This window comes from Opisthorchis viverrini (genome assembly GCF_000715545.1).
Source record: "Opisthorchis viverrini unplaced genomic scaffold opera_v5_148, whole genome shotgun sequence".
NCBI classification, from domain to species: Eukaryota; Metazoa; Platyhelminthes; class Trematoda; order Opisthorchiida; family Opisthorchiidae; genus Opisthorchis; species Opisthorchis viverrini.
In genome coordinates this window covers 597584-624057 of record NW_008751805.1, presented here as the reverse complement: position 1 = coordinate 624057, position 26474 = coordinate 597584, and the positions used below count along the sequence as shown (strand labels likewise).

Sequence of the window (26474 nt, the reverse complement as noted above, 5' to 3'; positions counted from 1 at the left end):
GTGAATACCCCTTTCTCCCCCAAAACGGGCGCAGCCCGACAACCATAACCGGATTGCAGCGATAACGAAGCACATGGTCCTCGCAGTTGTTGGCGACCATGCATTTCCCAGTTGAAGTTGTCACCACGGCTTTCCTTAAACTGGCGCACCAGTGCACTGGTACTGGTAATATGGAATTAACTCATGGGTTTGAACTCACTACTTCGTGAGGCGGAAAATTTGGACGAATAATAATTTCCGGGATTCTCCGCTTCGGTCCAAATGAACGTCACGGCATGGCTTGTTTGCGGAAAGTTTGACAGTGAAACCGATATGATAGGCAATCCTTCAGGCACTGGCCGTTGGTGCGACTAGGCGGCAGAAGCTGGCAGAAGCTAAAATCTGTTTCCATGGATCACCACTTGGTTTGAGGAACAGTATCTCAATCAATGAGGCAGGTCATGCTTCACAGATGCCGAGCATCGAAGCAATAGAGTTGATCCTTGAGAAATCCACTCAATGAAAATGTTTGAAGATTCACTAAGTTCAAGCAGCTGAAATATATGACACTCGGTCGAGTTTTTCACGCAGGCTTTCAAAAATCGATAGAACATGTGCAAGTTGCACCCCCTGATCCGGCAGTTTAAAGTCACACAACAGCCGTTGGTGACTGTGGAGGCGATCTGGGAGCAAACCTATAAATAATATTTTCTATGGCTTGTAAAGGAATGATTTTGAATACGGGGAACTAGCGGATACAAATCGCATTGTGGATGGGGGACATTAATTTATCACAACATATTTCCGCTGTTCAACAACGTTTTCTGGTTTGCACGAGGAAACATATGTTATTAAACTTAAGTTTATCCAGACTCCTTGGTTCCAACATGATGATGGTGCGGCCTTAGTGATTCTGGCCCCAAGCATCTCGAAACAAGGAAAACACATAGTTTGTCAGGTGAGATCTTAAATACAATTATTCACATTGCCAAGATGTACCATCACGGATTCTGCATGCGTGGTTCACTTGCGAGTGATAAGCAGTCAGTGAGCCGTGTGGTTGGGAGGAAATTTGGGTCCGTGGAGCTCGCTACTTATAGATCACGGTGGGAATCTTTGTGCTAATAATAAGATGAAAAGAAAACCAAATGTGCGACATTGTCTAGATAAGTTATAAGGGGGAATATGTGTCGCCTGTCGGTAGAGTACCTATGGGTGGGGTGACGGACGTCTTGTGATTCGTACGTGCCTCCACATAGCTGTGCAGACCTCGAAACGGCACAGCATTGCAGCTGAACACGACACTGGCCGCCTGAACTGGTGCCACAAGTTTGTCCAGAACAAAAGTCTTCGCTTGATTTTATTCGCCATTCATTACCACCAACATGGTTGGACAGCTTACGCATTTGACCAGACTGCTCGCTTTTAACAAAGACATACGTGACAAGATGCTTGGCACCTATGCCACATGTGAGCAGAAAGGTGTAGAAATCGTATCCACGGGCCGTACGTTTGTTGCGTGCCTGTGTGTGTTATGTGTTTGATCGACATTTAATACATCTGGGAATTCTCTGAGCGCCCCCCTGGAGGGGCGCACTCGACTGCAATGCCCTTCCCTGGCTGACCCACCAACACCCATCGGCACTCACGAAGCATCGCCGGAACCGAAGGCGTAAAATAAGCCCGAGTAAAACCCAATGATCCGTAGGGTAAGACCTAAATATTCGTCACTTATTAAGCAGGAGAGATAGATGTTTTGGATGGTGATTGCACATGTCCTCAGTGTCAAGGTCCTTACCGAATTCCTCGGTTAAATGCTGCCGCACTTCACTCGGCAGTGTTCCTCATTTCGACAGGGACTTGCAGGCGCCTAACTCGCCAGACTCCTTGGTTCCAACATGATGATGGTGCGGCCTTAGTGATTCTGGCCCCAAGCATCTCGAAACAAGGAAAACACATAGTTTGTCAGGTGAGATCTTAAATACAATTATTCACATTGCCAAGATGTACCATCACGGATTCTGCATGCGTGGTTCACTTGCGAATGATAAACAGTCAGTGAGCCGTGTGGTTGGGAGGAAATTTGGGTCCGTGGAGCTCGCTACTTATAGATCACGGTGGGAATCTTTGTGCTAATAATAAGATGAAAAGAAAACCAAATGTGCGACATTGTCTAGATAAGTTATAAGGGGGAATATGTGTCGCCTGTCGGTAGAGTACCTATGGGTGGGGTGACGGACGTCTTGTGATTCGTACGTGCCTCCACATAGCTGTGCAGACCTCGAAACGGCACAGCATTGCAGCTGAACACGACACTGGCCGCCTGAACTGGTGCCACAAGTTTGTCCAGAACAAAAGTCTTCGCTTGATTTTATTCGCCATTCATTACCACCAACATGGTTGGACAGCTTACGCATTTGACCAGACTGCTCGCTTTTAACAAAGACATACGTGACAAGATGCTTGGCACCTATGCCACATGTGAGCAGAAAGGTGTAGAAATCGTATCCACGGGCCATACGTTTGTTGCGTGCCTGTGTGTGTTATGTGTTTGATCGACATTTAATACATCTGGGAATTCTCTGAGCGCCCCCCTGGAGGGGCGCACTCGACTGCAATGCCCTTCCCTGGCTGACCCACCAACACCCATCGGCACTCACGAAGCATCGCCGGAACCGAAGGCGTAAAATAAGCCCGAGTAAAACCCAATGATCCGTAGGGTAAGACCTAAATATTCGTCACTTATTAAGCAGGAGAGATAGATGTTTTGGATGGTGATTGCACATGTCCTCAGTGTCAAGGTCCTTACCGAATTCCTCGGTTAAATGCTGCCGCACTTCACTCGGCAGTGTTCCTCATTTCGACAGGGACTTGCAGGCGCCTAACTCGTCTTCAGTTAGCCCTTGGTTTGCCGGCATTTTGTCATAAAAAACTCGTCCGCCTTATGATTGTGCCAAAAAATGACAAACAAGCGACTGATAGATGGCTTCCGAGCCTCTCTAGCATTAAACCAGACTGGGCAGCTGGCGCTTTGCGTACTGTTTGTCTTCGTCAAATATGCTCAATATGTTAGGCCATTTTGACTCAATTTTTTCTTAGTTTCTGGGGTGGCTTGCCTCATGGGTAGTACACCCACCTGTAACGAAAATCAGCTTTTGTTTTTTTACGCCGGCGGATACTCTTCCCTCTAAACTATTTGTGTGCAGTTTCCCTCACTTTCGGTGACTTCCCCGATATTGCGAGCTCTATGGAATCCGGATCACGGGTAAACTTAATGAATTAAGAGGAGCGAATACATATGCCCTTGTCCCTCACAGCTCTACTGGGCTGAATTACACCTGAATCACATGTGAATGACCTTGAGTTTGGCATTCTATTCAAATAGATTATGTATTTTCGTGGTTAGGATGCTGCCAGCAAGGCTAATAGTTGTGTTGTTGGGAATTACGTTCGCAACATCATTTCAATATGGGTATCACTCCGCAGTCATTAATCAACCTTTGCATGTAGGAGTCTGGTGAACATCCCCTCGAAAAAGTGAAGTTCATTGCAGATTTTATTGGGAATATCAGTGAATCCCGATATGGTGTGAGTAACGAGAGCTACAAGACCACGGTGGCGTCGATCTGTGTTACGTCCTTCATTGTTGGTGGGCTGGTTGGGGCTCTTTTCAGCGGCATTATTAGCAACAAACTTGGCCGGTAGGTTTAATCCGAGTATACTCAAGCGACCAAAATGGTTTGTGAAATATTTGTTTAGAAAAAAAGCAATACTATTTCTAACCATTCCATGTTTAACTGGAACCGTCCTCGTCATGATGTGTAATCTGACTCGTTCGTTCGAAATCATAATTATTGGACGGTTTCTCATTGGATTCTCATGTGGTTGGTATATCGACATTCATTTTATACGTTCATTTTAAAGGAGCTTACACCGCTATTGCACCTATTTATTTATCCGAAGTCACTCCGGTGTCTCTGAGGGGGATGGGTGGTGTGTTAAACCAAGTAATGATCGTCGTTTCCGTGGTGATCTCACAAATGCTCGGATTACCGTCAATAATGAATACGGATGTCTTATGGCCGTATCTCCTGGGTAACAATCCGACTTCGTTTTCAATGATTCCATGGGCATTAATGTCGTTCCGTGTGGTATTGGAGCTATTTGTCTGTTATTCTGCCCCGAAAGCCCTCGTTATTTATATCTGGCAAAAAAAGATACCGCTAGTGCGACCAGTGGTGAGCATCAAATTTCATTGATAAATATGGTTAGCAGCTCTGAAATCGCTTCGCAGTAACCCTGAAGACATTCTTCATGAACTGGATGAGTTTGCTAAAGAGTTAGACGTGACGTCAGGCAAAGTATGTCAGATAATTGAGTCACATAATTTCAAAAGGCAGGGTTGCTGGATATTCTGAGAAAGCCACACCTCCGGCTGGCACTTCTAATAGCCCTAACTGCTCATTGCGGCCAACAGTTATCTGGTTTTAATGGAGTGAGTACTTCCGCTGCGTGTAAGAGTATATGAAAACATACTGTTGTTTGACCTCTATACCGTCGTACACTCTATGCATTCATGCATCTGTACATACGTGTTTAGACTAGTTTTATTTCAAGCAACGCTCACAGTGAAGCGGTTAACTCGAAAACACTGAAATTGCAATTATTAGTATAACGCCTGAATTCTTTAACTTTTTTGCACATACTAAACAAGATCAAATAATCCCTCACCAAATGAACTGTAGTTTTCACTCAAGATTTCGTTTAGCGTTTTCCCTTTTCCAATAGTGTCGGTTTGTTCCTACCGTTTTAATGCATGTGGAAAGTTTTGGCGTTTGTTTTTACTCTGTTTTATAGCTTCTGTTCTATTCGGTGGAACTTTTCAAATCCAACGGCCTCAGTGCTGCAGCAGCCAATTACGCAACGACTGGCATCGGTTGTGTTCTACTTGGCGTAACAATTATTTCTATATTCGTAATTGATCGAGTTGGCAGACGCGTGTTGCTGATTTGGGGGCTATGTGTTGTGCTTACATGCCTACTAATTTTCACACTGTGTATGGCTATCAAGGAAGCTTTTCAAATGCCATGGTTAGTTAACGTTGCCATGGCATCTGTATACGTATTTGTTTGTGGGTTTGGCGTTGGTGCAGGTGAGTTGACCGCTTTTACTTGTGTTGTCTGCACCTGATAATAGCGTTCAACAGCTCTGTTATTAACGTTCCAATTGGTTCAATCGACGCAAATTGTTGAGGTTAAAAAATAAACAACGTGGCAGAACACCAATTACTCCAGACCCTTCTTTCTTTTTGGTCCTTTAGGGAACATCGCTGGAACTTGATGAACAACGGCTTGAATGGAGGTAATAAGGTACTGACTGCAATTATCTTATTGTTTGGCTATTCAGCAGCTGTCATGTAGAAGACAGAGGTTCCGAAGTCAGGGGTGAAAAACAACATACATCTACGCCCAAAAAAAAACTGAATAGAAAAAAGCCTATCTGCAACCAAGCTTTTCGGCTCAGAACACTTTACGCCCAGTGGCATTTGGCCTTATCCCGTCGGTGATAACTGAGAAAGACAGCCTGTTTGCGATGTTTAGGAAAGATTGCACTTTATTAAGTGAAACAATTGCGGAAGTTAGTGATAAAGCATGATTAAATACTCATCATTGTATTAGAAAACGCCTAAAAGATACACTTTACTGGCTAACCACCTTGCCGGTACATAGAATAAATGCAACTAAAGGTAACGTAAATAAACCACTTTATTTACAGTAGACATAAAGATGGGTAAATCTTCATGTCTGTCAGCAAAAAACCTATCTAATACTGCTCACTTGGCGTTTGTGTGAGGAGTATGGTCTTTAGCATGACACTGTCAAACAATACTGTGGGGAAGGACTGATATTTATTGCACGCAAAGCTTGTTTGCAAACGGGCTGATCGGAAAGATGTCTGAGTACTCCAAAGACCTCGTTATATTGCCGCTTTGTGTAGACCTTACCTTACTATGTGGAAGATATAGAGTTCTACGTCAGAATTATGATTTATTCCTAATTCGCACAGCAATTGAGGCACTTCGAGACGTTTTTCTTAGTTTGTTAGGGCAATCACTAAACCAAACAGCTCAAGACAGCGGCGGTTCTTGTCTTCCTAATTTGCGGAAAACCGTGAAGCTGGTTGGTACTGAAAATCTGACTCTATTTTACGGAATTGAGATACGCGGATTCGAAATAAGAAGGTTAAATTTTGGCTAATCGTAGTTTCATTGCTTTCGAAGAACTCCTCGTCAAAATGTCAGTTATTTAGTCAACATCAGTGGACAATGGTAAAAAAATATTCTTAAATTTGGCTGTCTTGGTCACTCTGGCTCTGACTGTACTCTGCAAACTATGTAGAATTCACCAAAAATGGAAATTGACGTTAGTTGTTATGTATTTTATGAGTTGTAGTAAACTGTGTAGACCTTTTGAAGTGAGGATTTTCTTCAGGTTAAGGAAAACAATTTACAAAAATCATTTTTTGTTTACCTTAGGTTGCTTGGGATTATAGAAATCTTTTTATACAACCAACCCTCTGTATAGAGAGAGAATATTATTAATCTTACGTGCTAAAATCAGCGAATCGGTTGAAAACCACATGACTCACATGTTTTGCTAACAGTACAAAATAAATCGTCGAGATACCCAAAACTCCAGGCGAATACTGTCATCACATTTATAATCCACACAAAATTGGAAACTACTAGGTTCATTGACAATCCAACGGGTAACACGTTCCTTTGATTATGGTATCTGAGAATGGAGGGAATCGGAATGCCAGCAGTAAAAGAGATATTTTTAATTTAACCATGGATAAATACAACGGAATAATGTAAGGCTTACGAGCTATTGCCTAATCGCGTTGGTGAGGTAGTGGTAGTATACCAGGTCATGGGAGTTTAAACCTCTGTTCGGCAGAGGGGCTACGCTGCTGGGTTACACGTGAGTTTCTCATCAAAAACAAAATGGTAAGAGTATGACTAATTTAGCCCGTTTTTGCGATTTGGGTGTGAGCAGAACATAAAGTTGACGGAAACTCTGGGACCATACCAAAACAAAATAGAGTATGACTAATTTAGCCCGTTTTTGCGATTTGGGTGTGAGCAGAACATAAAGTTGACGGAAACTCTGGGACCATACCTACCCAACGAACCCCAAGAAGCGCAAAACTAGTCATGCGTTTTCAAAGAGCCTTTAGCAACCTTTTGAGTGATGTACAAGAGCACCTTGTTCACCAGCCTAATTTACTCATATTGAAGATGTGCAGTTTTGTACTCCAGAAAATAACGCTGTTGACCAAACTAATGAGACAGTATGGATTTCCGCATGTTTTGATGCCAACAGCGCTCGTAAGATCACAGATCGGATCCACACAATACTTCACATGGAAACGTTTATGCTGCGTGCTTTAAATTAATGAATCAAAATTTATGCGTGATTAAAAAGAGCTGAATGCTTTACATGCTACAAAGTATACGAAAGTATATTCAGAATCATCTAAAGCGAAACAGCTTTTCATAAACACATTTTGGACTCAGAAATAAAGTTAGATCTGCAAGTTTTAGCAACGGCTGGAGGCTGCTCAAGCCATTACTTTTTAAAATTTCTCTATAAATTACGTCTTTTCAATGTTATAACCAACACTGTCTACATTAAATACAGGAAAGTTTCGTGGTAATTTGCGGTTCTGAAGAATGTGTGCTTTGAATCGAAGGCAGGTTTCAGTGTTTCAGAATACCAGACCAAAATTGTGTCTTTTGAAACAGTAGGGATCACATAAAGCACAAAGTGGAACCAGACTATAAGGTTGGGATGGAAGACGAAAAATTGCCCACCGTTGGAGGTCACTCACTTCTGTGCGAAAGGCCCCGCTGTTTTCCCATTCATTTTTTTCTGTCAGTTGATCGCCTTTTGAAAGCTTTACGCTTTTACACAACAATATTATGCAGATTTATTTTCAACCAAATCGTAAAAACGTACCAAGTATATCTTTTTTCGACACTGCTTAATGCTTAGTTTTGATGCACAGAAGGCGCTATCAAAGCGCGGCCCAGTTAATGTGCTTTCACTAGTTTCGAAGGTGTGCATTCTTTTTAAAGACCGCTATGTTGGCTTTAAATGAGACAAAACTTTAAACATTTTGAATTTGAGAACAAGCACGCACCAGTTCAAAAGAAAAGACTGAGTCCTCAAACTGGGGGTTTATGGGATGGCGTCACGTCGAGAGCTGTGTTCTTTGTTTCAAGATACATAATTTGGTTCACATCCATTGATCACTTCAAGCTAACAGCATAAAATGTGTTTGGTTTTTTCAGAGTGTTATGCACTCGACTTTTGCAATAAATCCAGTCAGGGATATGACCATTAGGGGGTATGACCATTCCAGGCTAATGCGCCCAGTATATATCATGGACATCAAAGCTCATTCAAAGCCTCTTGTGTAACATAATCAATGGTGCAGTTTCTCACTAAATATGGCCAACAAAATCCCGCGGACCGCAACCATCAAGTGGAGGGCAAGCACAATTACTCGTCGCTGCTTTAGAAGGTGGTTATATTCAGAAATATTGCTAGCTTTATAATCATCAAACAAGTTCCTACAAGCGCATGTCATAAAAGTGCACCTAAAATCGTTATGTATTTGCGACGATTGATGACGCCGAGTAAAAAATTGGAATCACTTACTCGCATTCACTATAAGTCCCTTCAAATCATTGCGCGCTGAAAGTGCAACGACAACAGGAGTAATTTAAGGCCGTAAGCTGTCTGTTCATTTGTCTGAAGACCTGCTTTAAGCAAGATTCATCAAAGCAGCCGAAAAATTCTCAGGTATGTACTGTGGATTATAATGCATATACATGAGCTATAAGGTTGCCCGCGAACATTATAATGTGGACTTTGGTCTGGTGGACCACACTCCCCACATCAAAACGTCTAACAGTGAGCAAACATTTGTCACTCGGATACTGCAACTGTTCAGTTTCGTCATTTTCAGTTTCGTCACTTACAGACATCGCATCCGGCTTAGATCCGAGAGGAAAAAGTATTTTTCAAGCAAGAACGTGTCCTAACTTACGCAAATCAAGATTCAACAGCCATTCGCAGTATATATATTCGTTTGCATCTCCACTCTCACTGCATCTTGAAGGTTTTGGATGTGACTTGAAACTATTAAAAAACGACGGTGTTTGGAAGACATTGTCTGTAAAACGCTTCCAGTGGGAAAATTTCTGACTTTTTTGAAGTCTGACAAGAATTTGTGGCGGCTACTGGTGCTCACTGGGTTTTTGTCGCAGCTGTTGTACAGAAATTATCATGCCAGTGTGCCACGACAAACAGTGCATCTCTACTGTTTTTTGGAGGTTTGCGTCACGACCACAACAGCTGCCAGGGAATTAAGTGGCATCCGTTAAGTACTTGAATGCTGGTGGAAATTTCGTTGCTAAGTGGGTTATATTGGTCAGTTAGATAGCCTCTTCTTCCCGAATCTGAACATTGTTCCTGGACGTTTCTGCTGCATGCTCGCCATTCTTAGCAGTCCTATTATTTTGCAGTTGTATGTATTCCAGCAATATGTCTTCGACGGTTGGAGGGGAGATTCAGCACCAGTTTTTCCTCACTTTGAAGCATTTCACTTACTGTGGTCTAGTTAATGCGTCTTGGTCTGATCGATAGCTTACTGAAGTGCTTGTACCGTAGTGTCTTGCTGACGGTCGTCATCACCGTCTAGCTTTTAACTTGTACCGCGCCCTTCCAGAAAAGTCGCCAGACTAGTTATTTGTAGGGACGAAACAGTTAACGTTAGCATGCCAGTTGGCGCTGGCACAGAATATTGTTTTTTAATCTGTCGGACACTCGACAATGATCTTTATGAACCCACTGATGCGGTTCAATTAGACTGGCTTTTAGGCTTAATTAATACAAGATTGTGGTAGGTTTATCATCCAACTCCTTATAAAGCTCTAGTAATGAACACCTTTTAAATGTGTCGCTGGCAAGCGATAAAATAATAAAATAGGTGAGCATTCGTCACGTGAGCGTTTATGTTAAGATGTGTTGCTTTCCAAGGCAAAATATCATGCTCGTGTCAGGAACAGCATAGGTAGCACAAGAACTAGAATGCCTGAGAAGTTGAAGCTCACATACCCGATACCATGGATATGTCAGACCCTGAAACACTAGCGGGAGAGACATGGTTATCGTAGTGTCTTAGAAGAAACAGCTTATAGGTAAGCTGTCAACTGTGGTATGCGTTTCGTCTTAGTAGTTGACCGTTAGGTGAATGCACCGATCAGCCAGATAGGCTTGATTGGCCACCCAGTCACACTTAGTCCCAATAGGGTAAGACGTGGGTTTCTTCTTGTGGCCAAACAGAGCGAAGTTAACAGCATTATCCCGTTTTGCTGCTGTTGTATGGCAGAAGTTGCACCCAAAATCACCCTCTAAAGGACGTTGGCCCACCGGCAGGGCTTTGATGACGGCCACATGCGACTGCAGTCAAAGCAGTTTTGTTGGCAAACGGTCGACTTGGCTATTAGTTTGGTCCAACAGTGTGAGGATAATCAGGAGGCCTGTTGTTAGCGGAAACGCGACCATATCCAATTTGCCTGTAAGAGAATGAAAACATTATGGGCTTGCATGCTACTTTAAGATATTGGGTTTGTAGAGAATCGTGTGGCTGTTTGGTGTCATACTTCGCATTAGACGGGCCATATACAGATTTGCGTTTTTATTATCAGTATAGCTATTAGCATATTTTGGATTGCACCCATTTACGTTGGTCTCAATCACGATAATTAACACACCAGGGTGGGATGAAGCAGTGAATCTGCTTTTTATTATCCTTTTCCTTTTCCAGTGAAAAGAAGCTTTCCTACGTTCACCAAACAGTAAGCGTGGCAACTTCCTCTTAGGATCCCGCCGAAATCCTATTGTTCCCCGTGCGCCGGAAGAATAGTCACTGCTGAGACTTCTACGCTTTCCTACTTCACCAAACAGTAAGCGTGGCAACTTCCTCTTAGGATCCCGCCGAAATCCTATTGTTCCCCGTGCGCCGGAAGAATAGTCACTGCTGAGACTTCTACCCGCTCAACCCACTACAATGACAGATGTCATCAGCCTATCTGAAGGGATGCCAAATTAAGGTGTAAGCTAGAATGTTCTAGGAGGCGTCCAGACACAAAGATTACATGTTCAGAGAACTATGCGTCCCTAAATTCACCATCGATACCACACGCTCCGGATAGCAGGTGCGTTGGTGGAGATAACCAGGTATGGCTTAGCACCATGTGACTAGCGGAGCTGATGTAAAATTGTTAACGGCAAGAACACTTGTATTGGTCGGAGAAAAAAACAAAACACCGTCCTATATATTTAGGCAGGAGCCCTGCATGTTTGTGCTGACAATACAGACATGTCCCGGATTCTCTGTCTTCTCCTTATTGCGTCATCTGGCAAGCTCGGTTCAGGCGTAACCAATAGACTGTCACATGATACAACAAGCAGCTCGTCCTGTTCCATTGAGGGATACGACAGACTGTGTTAACAGTTTGCTGGCTAGGTGACAAGTTTAAGTGACTATAGGCCTCATAATTAAAAGTGAAAATTTATACAAAGCTTGCTAAACTAATCTTGTGCCAACCACGGAGACAAAATATGAAAACCAGTGGATGTCAAGGACGCACCACTTCAGTCCCTCATACGCTCGGGCGATGATGTTTATTAAAACGAGGCAGTGAAATACTCGGTTTACATGGAAAAGCTTCAGATATCAAGATCTTGAGTGCGAACATCTCTTGAAACTGCCTAGGGCTGCCATAAGCATACGGATATATTTGTGATTTTGTCGCGCAATGTGTTGGAGAATTGTGTCTAATCTTTTGGTCTGTTCCTCTTCTCAAAACACACCTAACAAAAATCTCGAAAAACACTCATACCAGTTTTTGTTGCATTCAATAGTATTTCCATACTTTCTCAACCCGTATAAAGCCAACGTATTCGTATAATCTAATCAAAATATCCATGAAGTCGTGGAGCGGAAAAAACTGGTAAGAATAAATATGTCTTTAGAATGAATTTATCAGCTGCTCATCTTAAACACTTCGTTTAGGTTGTCCTCATACTTCGGTTTTTTGATTTTTTGTGGTGGAAAGCCAGAATGTTTGTTCTTCTACACTAAATATAGCTTTTGAACCCCCACGCGAAATAAAAAGGCGATAAATTCATTGATCACGACGGCTAATCATTTGAACAGTATTGATTTATTCTTTGGTTAGCAGACTTTGATCAAGATAATTGTGAGGAACATGGGCCTCTGAGTGGAATAGCCCATTTGAGGTTTCGTCTCACTAGACAATATTTAATCGGTTTCAACTTGTGATTAGGACGTTTCTGTATAAACCGTAAGCAACTGCTCCAAAAATAGAGCGAAGCTTAACAAATTATAACACCTGTTGCGCGAATTCGTTTCGAAAGACAAAAGTTATTTGATTAACGCTTAGCTGATAATTAGTGGCAATTAAATTCATTCCAAACGAAAGAATCGTACGTTTGATACACAGCTGTCCAGAAAGTGGAAGACTTGGTTCTTTACATCTCTCTTGCTTCCATCTGTGCACGCTTGATAGGACCTTATTCCGACTATACATTTTAATTCAGGATCAAACTGCTGGGCATTACGTTCCACAAATGAGAAGACATTATTTTCTCAGTATTCTGTGAAAAGTGCTGCCTGACAACCTCTACGGTCATTACTGTTTCATTTGTGACTTAGATTGCGAGTAGCTTTTCGTTTTTCAAGCCTGCAGGTTTGCTAAGAGTTATCTTCCTGACTACTAGCCACAGAAGCTGCGGCCTTAGTGCAGAATTGTGTTAAAAACGCGCGCTATTTTGAAACTTTCTCTTCACACTTATAAAAAGATCCGAATAACTTTTCACCTACTGTGATTACTCTACTGCTCTATAGCTCTACTGCGTAAAGCTATATGTTGAAAAATACTAAACAATCCATAAAATGTGGTGGTAGATCAGGCAACAGACAGTCAGTGAGTTTCATACTCAGTTTAGCAATTTAGTCGAAAACATTTCACCGCTACTGCATTACTCCGAAGTTGAGTCACTAGCTTTGTTTTGAACAGGATGGTGCCTGTTCTAGTGGCTGAGGTCAGCAGCGGATGGTGAAACGCCTTTAACTCAGGTGTGCGCAAGCGTTTAAAGAGAACGTCGAATAGCAAATTTCTTGAGACTATAGCCTTTGAATCCCTGAATTTTGTATTTTTCTCGTCCTGTTCTTTTGGTTCCCAAAATAATGGGTGACTTTTGACGGTAGTCTGAATCAACAGTAAACTCCACGACAAGCTATCCTAGCGGCAACTGAAGCAAATCAGTGAGTTATTTCCAAAAGACATTTTACTTTGCCTGTGAATAATGAGAAACAAATTCAAATTTCTGAATTAGTATTCTTCTAGAGTAAGAAGGTAGCTGCTCACGATATTTCCTCCATCCACACAAATCCATCGCCACATTTTGTCGTCAATTTTGGTTTTATAACGTCGTTCCGTGGATATTACCGTTCTCCGTGCTGCAAAGGAAATGTCACCAAATCTCCTCATTCTATTGCCCCCAGGCTCAATTCCTTGGTTTTTGGTTGTCGAAATGTTCTCCCAAGATTACAGAGATACCGCTACGGCTATTGGTGTTGCAGTCAACTGGACGTGCATAATTATCATTGGTCTGGGGTTTATCCAACTAATTGTAAGTCTCCGTTCTTTGCTTACACTTGATACATTATACCGCGATACTTTACTGCGTTCATCTAAGGACAAAATGGCAAAGAAAATTTTCGATCCACTCATACGGGTTTTGAAGGCTGAGTTTTGCATTATGTCGTGTTAGCCAAATACAGCGTATTCTGAAAAGCCCAGAAACATCCTACTGCTAGCTCATCCTTAGCGAAACTGATGGCGTCCCAAAAAGTCTCGCCTGAGACGCATGTTTCTGGGGGTATATTATGATTCAATTTCAGAGGATACGCATTCATCTTTGGCCGGAACCAGGAAGGATAGTGGTAAACTGTCAAAAGATTCCAATAAATCTTATGTTTCCCGCTTTGATGCTTTTAGTGTCGGCCCACAAGGACCATAATATCCTTTAGGCACAGAATTTGCCAACAAAAATGGAAACCGTAAAAGAGAGGACCAAGATTTCAGTTTGTAGTATCCTTTAGGCACAGAATTTGCCAACATGAATGAAAAACGTAAAAGAGAGATTTACTTGGATCAAGATTTCAGTTTGCAAGTGGCGGCAGCTTGGCCAAGGTCCGGATGGTTTCCGAGCATCTTATCCAACCTTCCGTTGAAGGCTGAAGGAAAATTTTGATTAGAATCGGGTTAAATAAAAGGCCTTGACAAATCAGTAGAACGTTAAGAAAAACTAAATACGCTTTTGAATATTTGTCCTCTTTGCAAAGTTTGACATGACATGGCACTCTGCTTTTCGGTCTTAGGCGTTCTGTCAAATTGGAACAACATTAGATTGCACTGGGTGGAGTCACAATGGGTGCTTATGCGATTGGCCAATGAGACAAAAACCTAATTAGTAACGAGAAAATGCCTGCCTGTTTCCTAAATCCTCTATGGTGTCAAAAGATGTGATCATCACTTTCAGTTACTACGACATGGTGTACATATGCCAAACGACCAAGGAAACGGATTTTAGCATACTATTTACTGAGACGCATTCGACCGTTGTTATTCCCCAAAGAAACTCTAGCAACCTTCAGTAAATGGAATTTCCATTTCTTGGGAGGGATGTGGGCAACTAGCTGAAATTAGTTAATCTAAAGCTGTCAGAGGGATCAGTTGTTGCTTTTGAATCGCCGACAGTGTACTTAATGTATGAACTATGTGTACTGTTGTTAGCTGACTTTATTGCATTTGATTTAAGAAGACAACAGTGGCTCAAACACATGAACGCATGGACACAGTTGGACCGACGAGATGATTCGGGCCTTTACTGCACTCGTTTATTTACTAGCTATCTCAATTTAACCATGAACGTACAAAACAATTGTTAGTTAAGCAAGGTACTAAGGAACCGCTTGCTTTCAGGTAATGGAAACCAATGGGACAACAGGACTATTTAGAATGTGATATCGACATAAGAATCTGCTAGAGCTTGCCACAAATAAATACTGCCTAGTACAGATCTATGCTAGGTTAGCACTTAACTTTGGTTAGGGCTGACCGTGTAACAACCATAGGCATTCCGAGGTAGATAGACCTCAAACTGTCAGGTCAACCACATGGATGCGAGCAGAATGAACTGGGGACACTGACGGTCACAGTTCTACCTTGCACTTCCTCCGATCAAGAGCAGGAGGTGCTAACCAGAAAGTCGTCTTGGAGAGGCGAATCGCCCTAAAAGCCTCCACTGATTTGGTTGACTCTTAGCTACTACCAAGCTGGTAAATATTCGCATACTAACAAGGTTATTCGGTTGGGCACAATAATTAGGGGGAACATCAACAAGAACAAAATTTCTAGCTGAATGCGTCAGAAATGAGTTGGAAATTTATTTCCTGTCACAAGCACAATTATCTGACAGTAGACAAACATGAATGGAAAAACTAGTTTCCTTCCTGACTGACAAAGACACAAAAAGTTACGATGTGGCCAAAGCAAACGTTGTTTCTGCTAACTGCTCTAGACTGACCCTATATTATTCACCGTTGTAGTACGGAAGTATAGACCTGCATTTTAAATTTGTGTAATTTATCGATGTTCCGGAACAGGTACTCGAGGAGCTAATGAAATTCAAAACATGCGTTGTATATTTGAAAGATGTTGAAGTTACTTCCTGTTTGAGTGTGCTCTGCCTTCCTGACAGAATGGTACCGCGCTCATTTCGGCGACACAAATCACACTTGGGGTTGAAAGATTCCTAAAAGTAGTCCTTTTATAGTAAAATAATTTAGTTTGTGGGGTGAAATAATGTCCGTATCCGTGTCACTGGCATCACGATAACTTCAGGTGTGCATTTCAACTAATCATTATAATTGCCCAGTTGCAAACCCCTTTCTGTGCCTAGCTGCCATGCTACCAGAAGGAAGCACAAGGGCTGGGATACTGCCGGGTTGCCCAAGCCTAGACAGGGGAAGCCAAGAGGCAGAGATAGTGTTCGAACCAAGGACCTTTCGGTCAGTAAATTCGCTTTCTAACCACTGAGCTATCTCGCCCTTTGCATTTTACATCGTCATGATCGACTGACCTCAGATCTCTCACAGTACGTAGTAGTTAGACTGGTTGGACCGAAGTGCAGCAGTTTGTAAACAACCTGGTGCTGGTCATAAGGTTGTTAAAAGTTTTTCGACAGCCCATCCCGAGGCTCCGTCCCAGAGTTTCCTCCAAACATATTCTAGTTGAGTGCAAACTGTAAGAAATTCTCAAAGTGCATTCATCTGTAAATTAATTAATTTTCAACAAAAGATCCAAACGGACCTTAACGGAATCCCACATTTTTAAGAAATTCAAAGTTTAAAGTAATTCACTGAAATGGTTCTGATGGAATTAACTAATTGCGTCAGTCCATCCACACGGCTAAATGGAACCCTAGAGTCCACAATTGGGGCACAGTTAGCTCAAACATTAAGGTTGACCAGCGGTAGAGCTATGAGAATTGGCTTCTTTTAGCGCCAAAACAGTCGTGAAATTTCGAGATAAGCTACTTCCTTAGAAAGGTGTCGACGTTCTATAAAAGTATCAAGCCCCCATCTCTTTACCGGGCATTTAGACATTCATGGTATTTTGTGTGTTGAATTGTTCCGGTCCCACGAGAAACGCTGGTGAAAAGTCAGATCCACCTGGAAGTGTATCTTGAAACTTTTTTAAGCTGACCATCCTGCCCACTTATTTGTGGTTTCAATCACCCGTTCTTCTGGGTGCAATTTATCCGGTGTGTAATATCTACAGCAGTTTTTTCTCAAAATTTAACTGAATTTGTCTATTCAGGTAGGTCCTCTCTTCCTTCAGAGCCAACGTTGTATGAAAATATTCTGCTGCTGGACGACCATAGATAACAATAATTCTGTCAGATAAGTTTTAAACATCAATTTACAACATCATCATCGACAACATGATATCAGTGCTCAACACCGACGCATCGCCTCACCAACCACCTCAAACATCTGGAACACAAAAGGTTGTCTAGCAGTGTGAACACTCTTGGTCTTCCATAAAGGATGACACTGAAGAACTGAAATACAAGCACGATTTCCCGCTTATTGGACCATTCTTGACGACCAGCTGTGCTGACAGTTGGCATGGCAGGTGTAAAATATCACTGACGCGACGGAGCGTAAGACCATTCTTGACGACCAGCTGTGCTGACTCGTATCACAATTGGCATGGCAGGTGCAAACTATCACTGATGCAACAAAACGTAAATTTCAATGTCACTTGACAAACCAGGTCTGGCAAAGTGATTCCCAACTTGGAAGAAGTATAGCAAAGAGATGTTTTAGAGAAACGCGTTTTTTGTTATTCAGTCAAATCTGTGTGAAATTGTGTAGCCAATTTTGCGTTAGGAAATTCACTAAGGAAAATAATTAAGGTCAAATGGGGTTCAAAAAGCCAAAAGAAGCAAAGAAATAATGAACATTCTAACTAAGAGAAGCCAAACGTCATTGTGACCCGAGCTAATGTCCACGGACAAGTTTGATCTTTGAATTTATAAAATGGGGAATTCCAGTAGATCGTGCTTCACATCAAGCTGCAAAACGAACTGTTATTGATCTGGTTGTAACGTAATTAGGTTAATCATAAGAAGGTGGCAAGCACTAGCAAATGTTTGTTCTACGAAAAAATGTATGCACTTGATAAAAATAAATACAATGCAAGAGGGGAATAAGCAAAAAAAAAGTGAAGTCAATCTGCACTGAGGTGTCAAGATACGCAGTATGGCCTCTTTGTCGCTGTCGAAAATACACAAGCTGTAGATCATTAGGCCAATGGCTGAGCATTTGTCCCGGGTGGTTGGTCAGCAACGTGACTGACTCACACAGGGTATGTAATATATAACGCATAACATATTAGCACACTTTCTTTCAAAGTCAACAGCTTGACATCAACAGCGAAGGTGGGAGGCGATCGTCTCCCTTTACAGGCAGTAAAATTTCAAGTTCGTGGTTTAGTGATCATTATGTGTTCAATAGAAATAGACGACCATTTATGCAAAATAGTTGAACTGCGTTTAAGTATTCGGATTGTATGAACAACACGTCTGAACAGCTCACTTGATCATTCTTTCTGGCAGCCCGACAGACTTTCTCTCTAATGGGGTCGAGATATAAAAACATCAGTATGCTTCTACACACTTGGGCTTACATCTCCACTTTTCTTTTGATGACTGGACAGTCCATCATAATGAATTCACCGATTTGCACCTAGACACATGCTTACCAAATTCCAGTTGGTTAGAGCACAAAGTCACTAAATCGAGGTTTACAGCGTTTCAGTTCAGTGATGGCCTGCCTCTGTGGTTTGAGCAATCTAATCATGTCTGTCATTCCACATACTAGCGACGTTCGAAGTTATTGGCTGTTGATCAGGTGGCTGTTGACCTGTTTGCCGAGCTTGGCAATCGGGCTGGGTGCGCACTGACCCAACTACGTACTGATGATGTCTCCGCGTATGGTGACGTTTGCAAGCCAATTGTCTAGCTCGGCGAACAGATGAACGGCCACCTGATCAACAACCAATAAACTCATTCGAGCTACCAATAGTTCAACGCATTCCAAGCTCTGTATCCGAAATCCAAGTAAAAATAAATGATTTCCGGTACTGTATTCATCAATGACGCATGTTGTTCGACAAAATGAACATAAATCATCAACCGGCTGTACACACGCTGAGTTGGGCTGAAATTTAGTGATACGAATTTAAGCTCTAAACTTAGCTTCACACGCTATCTGACAGCACACCATATACGACCGCTGCGGTAGGAGCTGATTTCCATACCCGTACGTTTTTTCAACGTGTACTTTAAAACTACACCTGTTGGCGCATAGGCCGAATGGCCGAATATATGCTCCAATGCACCGTTCTAATGCAGTTCAGTGTGCATTTCTTGTTTGGAGGCGACACCATTGTCCATCTGTATTAGACAACAGGCGAGTTCTGTATTTTCAAATTTAGAACTTTTAGTATTGTTGACTCGCTTAAAATATAAGGTGTCGGTTTATACGATCTCAGGTTTTGCTTCAGTCTCCTCATAACTGTCTGTCAGCGGTTGTGTTGTCATACCAGATCAACCGTAGTTACCACTGAACAGCCCGGCCTCTAATTGTAAGCAACTTGCATTGTGATACACCGTCATGCCGTGTAGTTGAATTCAGCACAAATCAGGTGCGCTGACTGGCCGCAAAATCTTGATCATTGGCGAGCTGAAAGGACCGAACTGCTTTCCAGAGCTATCTCTATCCATAAATATCACAACCAATGAGCGGTTACCCTCCAATTACCCAAGTGATCGATTTACTCGGTATGAGAGAGGTTACGATGGGAACACCACGTGGTATGGACCGAGATGTATCAGTTTCCAAGTGCTACAGAGAATTTGTCATAGTCAGGGCACTCACACTTTGCCGCCTTACAGATGCACTTTCGTGTGCTGAAAACGGCTTGACTTAATCGCATACCGGTTAATGCGTATCCAGAACTAGTCAACGGAACAATTCATGGTTCGAACGAATACGGCATCACAGGTAGACTTTTGTCGAGTTCCATGCACTCATCGTTGTTGTGTTCTTGCACGGTAACATATCTCCGTGATACCCTGTCCTAGTTATTCACGTGTGACCGAATGAAAAGCTATCAGTTTTATTGTTTCTTACACTAAGGATCGACGAATTCTACGTATGTTCATCAACTGACATGGCAATGGGCGGGCCACAGATATGGAACACTAGAAGATGTACTTAGCATTCGCTCTGGGTAAAATGAGTACTTCCATCCACCCTCATTAGAGCTCTCCAAAATTCCGAAATTCCATGAAATTGCTCCCTCTAGCTGGTTAGTCCATCTATCTACTTTCCACCAATTTTCAACACTGTCCTGGTCTTTTTTACAACAACCGAGTCTGTGTGGATTCAGTACTTCGAATGTCTTATTTGTCACATTTCTCTCTCGTCTCTGTTCAACAGAAATACGTTGGTGTGTATGCGTTTCTGCCCTCGGCGTGTATTGAAGCAATCGTGATCCTCATCCTTTACAAATACATGCCAGAGACAATGGGTCGTACACCGACGTCCATTGAAGCCGAGTTGAAATGCAAAGTCTCAGTTAACAGAGCGTCACATAATGAACCACAAGTCCAGGGTATGCTACTGAAAGAACACGAATAAGCTGGTGGGTACTTCTGTTTCGGATACAGTCGCGATTTTTTTCACGCCAGAGTGGGTAGGAATGTTTTCAAACCTTAAATAGGCTTGCTTATTCACTCACCTTGCACTGAACGCATTTTTCGGCAACTACTATCCTTCAGAGTAAGTGAATCGTTATTGATGTTTACCTGTGCATGAGGTAGGAACGGATCAACCGAACGTACTTTTTGTTCTTCGATCAGGGGCAGTCTAAAAAGGATCATAGTTTCTCACCTTTGTGAATCATTTACTTGCGTCACGGGTGGCTAAACGTTTGAAGTGAGCACCAAGAAAACGACAGATAGAGGACCAGAGAGGAGGGTCCACGAGGAAAGTGGGCAAAATTCAAGTGTAATTATTGCGATAGACTTTATTTATATGTTGAAGAAGCACAAAGAAATTGCGTACCTGTTTACAACACCGCTAACATAATCGGATCTGGACACTGTGCTGGAATGAGGTACCGTCAGTGAGATTGACCAGACGTCCTCAAGAACTCCGCCCGAATCGGATACGACATCGAAGAAAATTAAACTGAGTAGCCCAGTCAAGCAATGGGAACCTACCAATCTCCCGATTTGTTAATGCCCTATACCTTCGGCTTGGTAATGTGTTGAAATATTGTTAACGTGGGTGAGTTGACTGGTTGTTGATCAGGTGGCTGTTGACCTGTTCGCCGAGCTTGGCACCTGGCTTGTAAACGTTTCGTCACCATACGAGGAGACATCATCAGTGCGCACTGATGGCATGCTCGAGGAAGCTCTGCTGACAAGCTGTTTGGACACACGATAACTGGATCACACAGCAATGCAATCTGCATAATTAAATTTCGCTATTCTTCTCCCACATATCAGCCCGACTGCTTGCCTTTCTGTGTGGAGCCCACCTAAACGACAACAGAAAGAAAAAGGTTAGCATGCAAACCTGAGTACTCGCTGTTGCATTGGGAAAAAAATTGATCGACAAGAATTTAGGTGACAGGAAGTCTCTAGTGGTATCTAGAAGGTTCTGTTCACTGAAGACATAAAGGAGGTCGATTCATTCACGGAGTCAAGAAGTTTTTCACATCGATCATTGCTTCTGACTAACAAACAGCGTGATCAAAGCATCCTTAGCTGGTCAGTTTCCTGTTTGCTGTTCTATGAACAGGATCTCATTTTCCAACTCGACATGTCGCAGAATTATTAAAGGTAGTATCTGCTGAAGCAGTCACTGTGGATGCCTGGTCGGAATTCATTGGAATATTCACGGTTTCGAAACAAATAAAACCACCTTGACTGAAACAGAACAAAAAGGCTTTCTACCCTCTTCAAATTAGGCTGATGGAAGTTCAAAGTGTTCTACAGTACAATTAGGTTATTATGCATAGCGCGGCAATTTGTTATCAGTGTCCGGTCGAGCTACGATTCCTTAGTGCGTTTCAAAGACTCGGCAATCAGCCATAGCTGATGCCCTGTAAGTGGAAAAAACTATAGTGGAAAGTTCAGAAGTACCGCACATTCGTTTAGCCTTTAGTGCGGTCGAGCTACGATTCCTTAGTGCGTTTCAGAGACTCGGCAATCAGCCATAGCGGATGGCCTGTAAGTGGAAAAAAACTATAGTGGAAGGTTGAGAAGTACCACACATTCGTTTAACCTTTAGTGTGGATAATCGGCAGTCTGAATGTCACGAAACTCTAGGGAATTCTTTACTTTCGTGACTGATCGCTTCTGGATGAAAAGGGCACCCTAAGATCGACTGCTTTGCTTAAAGCTTCATTGAACTTCCACAGGATAAAATACTTCTACCGATATCTTGTCATCAATAAACGTCGTAACGCCATTCTGGCCGATATCCCTACGAGTTCTAATGTCGAAAGATCCCGTGGACTTAAGTATGGAGTGGCTAGATTTGGTTAGTGTTGTAGTGATCACCTTGTAACTCATAACCGACATCTCCGCTACTAAAATTAACCTAGGAGTTATTAGTTAATATTATGGATTGAGAATTGAGGCAGAATCACAAAGAATTAGCGGAAGTCTCAGTAGTGGCACGGTATGGCTCTTTGACTAATTCAGCGTTATCAACATAACACTAGAGCTCTAGCCTGCAGTCAATTCCGGTCACAAAGAACAACTGCGTGCGTGCTAGTCTTGGTCACTTGCGGCACAACCTTATTTGGATTTGATCATCAATGGGGCAAGCCTCAACTACATGGCACGGAGTGATCACAAGTATTTTAAATTTCAACTGAAGCTCAATAATCGTTACTCTCCCTGTGTATTCTTTTATTTTGTCTACCGCCACTACATCTAGTGTAAGAATGAGATGACTCACAATAATGCTCCGGATTGCCGCCGCTTATGGCTTATCATTAACAGCCAACTTCCTAGATTGTCGAGCGTCTGTGGGCAAGTCTTTTCAACTCCCCGAAGGTTCTGGAGTCATCAGTCTGACGGCATAGTTACCGGCACCAAGAATCTTAAAGATTCAATTTTTTTAGTAATTTATTGGTCGTTCATTGAGATCGGTCTGTCACACCTAAGCTTGTATTGAAGAACTTTATCCTTCCTGAATTGAGGTCTCTTCCAGCAAGTGATTCACAAATGCTGGTAATGTCGGGGAATCATGTGTAACTCTGCTGCTCAAAACGACAACTTTATCATTATACTGTGTTTCATACATCTGGCTGGAGTGAGTTGAATAGCCAATAAGTTTCGGAGGTCTTTTTCGTTGTTTACTGACTCACTGAACTAAAAAGCATTTCGCAACTCCAGATTGCAAGCCGACCGTAGCTGCTTCCCCACCACACAAGTAGATTGGTACTTTGTCTCGTTTTAGGCTCTCTCAATATTCCAAGGTGACCCACTGGTGCAGTAGTTTGTCGTTACCATCTGGCTGATTTAATAACACCTTTCACAGATTGTCTCGCTACCGTTCTTTCGTATAAGATCACCTACCAAGATGGCTTTTGAGGGCGTTTCAGTAACCCATACCAATACAAACAGGTTGGAGAGACCAGGATTGGAAGCCTCAGCTGAAAGCCTATTTACACCAGTAGTCAATTTCCAGCAAATCCGCATGCTTCTGTGGCTAAAGTGGCGGCTTGCATCAGTGAACCATTCGCAGAGGGACCGTTGTGTAGAGCTTTAACACGCCCTATCCACTTCCACCGCCTTTTCACACGGTCTGAGCGTTTCTTAGCCTGGATTTTGGAAATTTGCAATGCCCTTTTGATCCAAAGTATGATGGGTAGATCTAAAAAAAACTCCAAAATGTCGACATTATTTCCTACCGGTTCTAAATAAAATACAGTGCCTGGTCATTAGTCTAAATGACGTACACTTTCACCGTGGAATGTGAGTGCTGAGTACGTTGGATCTGGGTGGCATATTTGAGCCGTTAATTAGCTTGCCTAGTGGTCCCCTCTTTATAGTGCCATGAGGTGTAATTTGACATGAATTTAAAAGCACAATGTAATACAGACCACCTTTGAATTTGGGTGAACGGAGGTTATATTGCTGAGTTTCAATTAATTATTTCATAGCTTCATATATAACGATCATCCCACAGCCTTTGTTTGACAATAGTACCCAGAGACTTCTATCGGCAACGGCCTTATTGTTTGGTTGGGGAAACGTAACTGATGTGAAATTCAGTACGCTCATCTTTCGAACATCATGTGACCAGACTCTTGTCAACGATTATTGTAGCCCGAAAAATTGATCAGCCGCTCTTAAAGTTTTGATTTAGGTCAACCATTGAAAGACGACGTCACCAAACATTCAATAGATATCGGCAGAACGCTTTGAGTGGCGATGGTTTTTCGTTGCTTTTTGGAGCTCACCTAACGGACTTATCAGAAGATGTATTCTACACAGATATTATGGTGCTACTGGCTGATGAGACCTTGCTTGTATCTGCTCCCAAGCGGTGCTGATTTATTGAACACGCTCGTTTACAAAAAAAAGACACTTAGCACATCCTATTAAGATCGGGAACTTGATCAAAATTTTGAGTTGGGAAGAGTCAGATGCAACCTGATGTGTAAAAGGATTAAGACGAGGAGCGACTGAACAGAACTGTAATCATGACTGTTGGATGCAGGTAATTCTACTTTCCACATCTTCCTGGGATCACTTCATTACCCATAGCTGTCTCAGGAAAAAGGAATGGAAAATGTATTTCGGTAAGGGCTTAGAAACGTGCTATCCGAAATCAAAGATACTTCGCGTGCGAATTGTACACAACATTTTTCCAGGCAGATGAAAATGTGAAATACAGGTAAATGTACTGTTTTTTTTTATTGAAGTGGTGTTCTTTATTGGAAAATGCTAACTGGGTTGTGAATCAAAACACCTGGAACTCTCGGTGAAATGGTGTGATTCAGATGTCAGATGAAGGCATGAGAATTCGTTATGCCTGATATCACTGCCTTCAAACTGAGTAAGACGAATCTGAACGAGTTTGGCCACCAAGGACTGTCATTTCGTAGCGTTGGAAATCGTGCATTGCAGTCACAGGTTTTATTCATGTTTGGAGACTTCATACCTCAATGAAACTTTGATATGTAGCATCACATCGTTATGCATTGATTGTTTCCTATGCTATATTGGTCTATTCATAAATTTGCCATGAAAAAACAAAAGTTTCTTCTAGTAAGTAAGCTGATTTTCAAACCCAGGCCGCATCTTGATCACTCTGCCTAGAAGATGCAAAAGGAGTGGTTTAGCAGCAGATTCAATGTGGTTTTGGAACTTAGTGTATGGGAATCCTGTGGTAGATTCTTATTCAACACAGACTGACTGTTCTTACGTTGCTCTCGGAGAGGCTTGCCTGAAACTTCAGTAGGCGTTTCGAGACGAATGGCCCGGAAGAAAACAAACACAAGCAGATGCCAACAAGAAATTTTATAAATGTAAAAACATGTATAAGTGGCGAAAACCAAACAATCGTAGTGGATTTGTACGTAGTCCCCGACATCCAGTAAAGTCGGGTAACGTTGCTAGTGTATCATCAAGTTAGGGCCAAAATTGTTCCTAAAAAGAATTGCTAGTATTCCGTCGATTTGGCTGCTTAACAGACAAGAAGGCCAGCTTATCAGTAGTTCAACCTAAAAAATCAGCCAATAGTTTTATCATGCTTCCTCACTATGCATGACCAAGTGCTTATTACGACCCAAGTTTTCCAGACCTGGACATAGAAAACCACCGCTGATTTATGGTCGACACTCTCTGTTACGAGCTTGCCTTGCTTTCCTAGGAGCCCCCCCCCCTCAAAATCGGCAAATGAGACATAAGCAGGATCTAAACTGTAGACTCAGAAGTTTTTTCTACTGGATACTCGGACACCACAGGGGCATAACTACATTGGGTTCCATACGGTCAGTGATAAATTGAATTGCATTTGATAGGACCCAGCATTTGGTCACTCGGTCTCCTATCGCATCCTGTGGCTAGTTCGGGTACTTTCAGTAGACAGCAACGTGAAAACACAATAAAACTGAGATGTTGTGTCACCTCATCAACATGACGGTGAATTTATTCCTATATACAATTACATTCAGTAACAATCCTGGTTTTCGTTCATACATCACGATAGTATCTTCTAACCCAAGCTGTGTCCATATTCCTATCAATCCCAGAATTCGTCCAGTTGGAAGAAGGTATGACCGGTGTTGTGAACTCGGAACAAAAGTGTTGAACCTGAAAAAGACCAATCGCCCGGGTCAGTTTTGCTATCTAATCTCATTTTTGCATTTGTCCAATTTTACAAAGTCTACCCTGCTTCTTTCGTGACACTTTATATATTTCTTTATTTTTATTGTTCTTTATTGTTCGTTATTCTTTCACTGCTTTCGTGAACAAGTTTCAACAAACCAGAGTAGTTATTGCTTTTCATCTCTATCTTGGTTCTATTTATACGCTGCAAGTCCTGGGTGTTTTCTTACATTGAAACAACTCGTCCTAGAAACCTTGATCACAGTAATGAAATTTTTTCACAGTAATCTCTTTTGTTACGACACAATTATTCTAAAGACTTGTTCATCCATTGCCTCT

At 42.2% G+C, this 26474-nt stretch overlaps 1 protein-coding gene across 1 annotated transcript; it reads left to right on the top strand.

The window, feature by feature from the left end:
• Window positions 1-3386: 3386 nt before the first annotated feature.
• Window positions 3387-26474, top strand: T265_14152 (hypothetical protein; the record flags this gene model as incomplete). The annotated part of the gene is given in 10 exon segments (XM_009172254.1): window positions 3387-3485; window positions 3490-3680; window positions 3739-3863; window positions 3904-4117; window positions 4274-4340; window positions 4376-4474; window positions 4837-5131; window positions 13645-13772; window positions 20218-20392; window positions 26060-26474. Coding segments are annotated over 10 exon segments (1452 nt in total).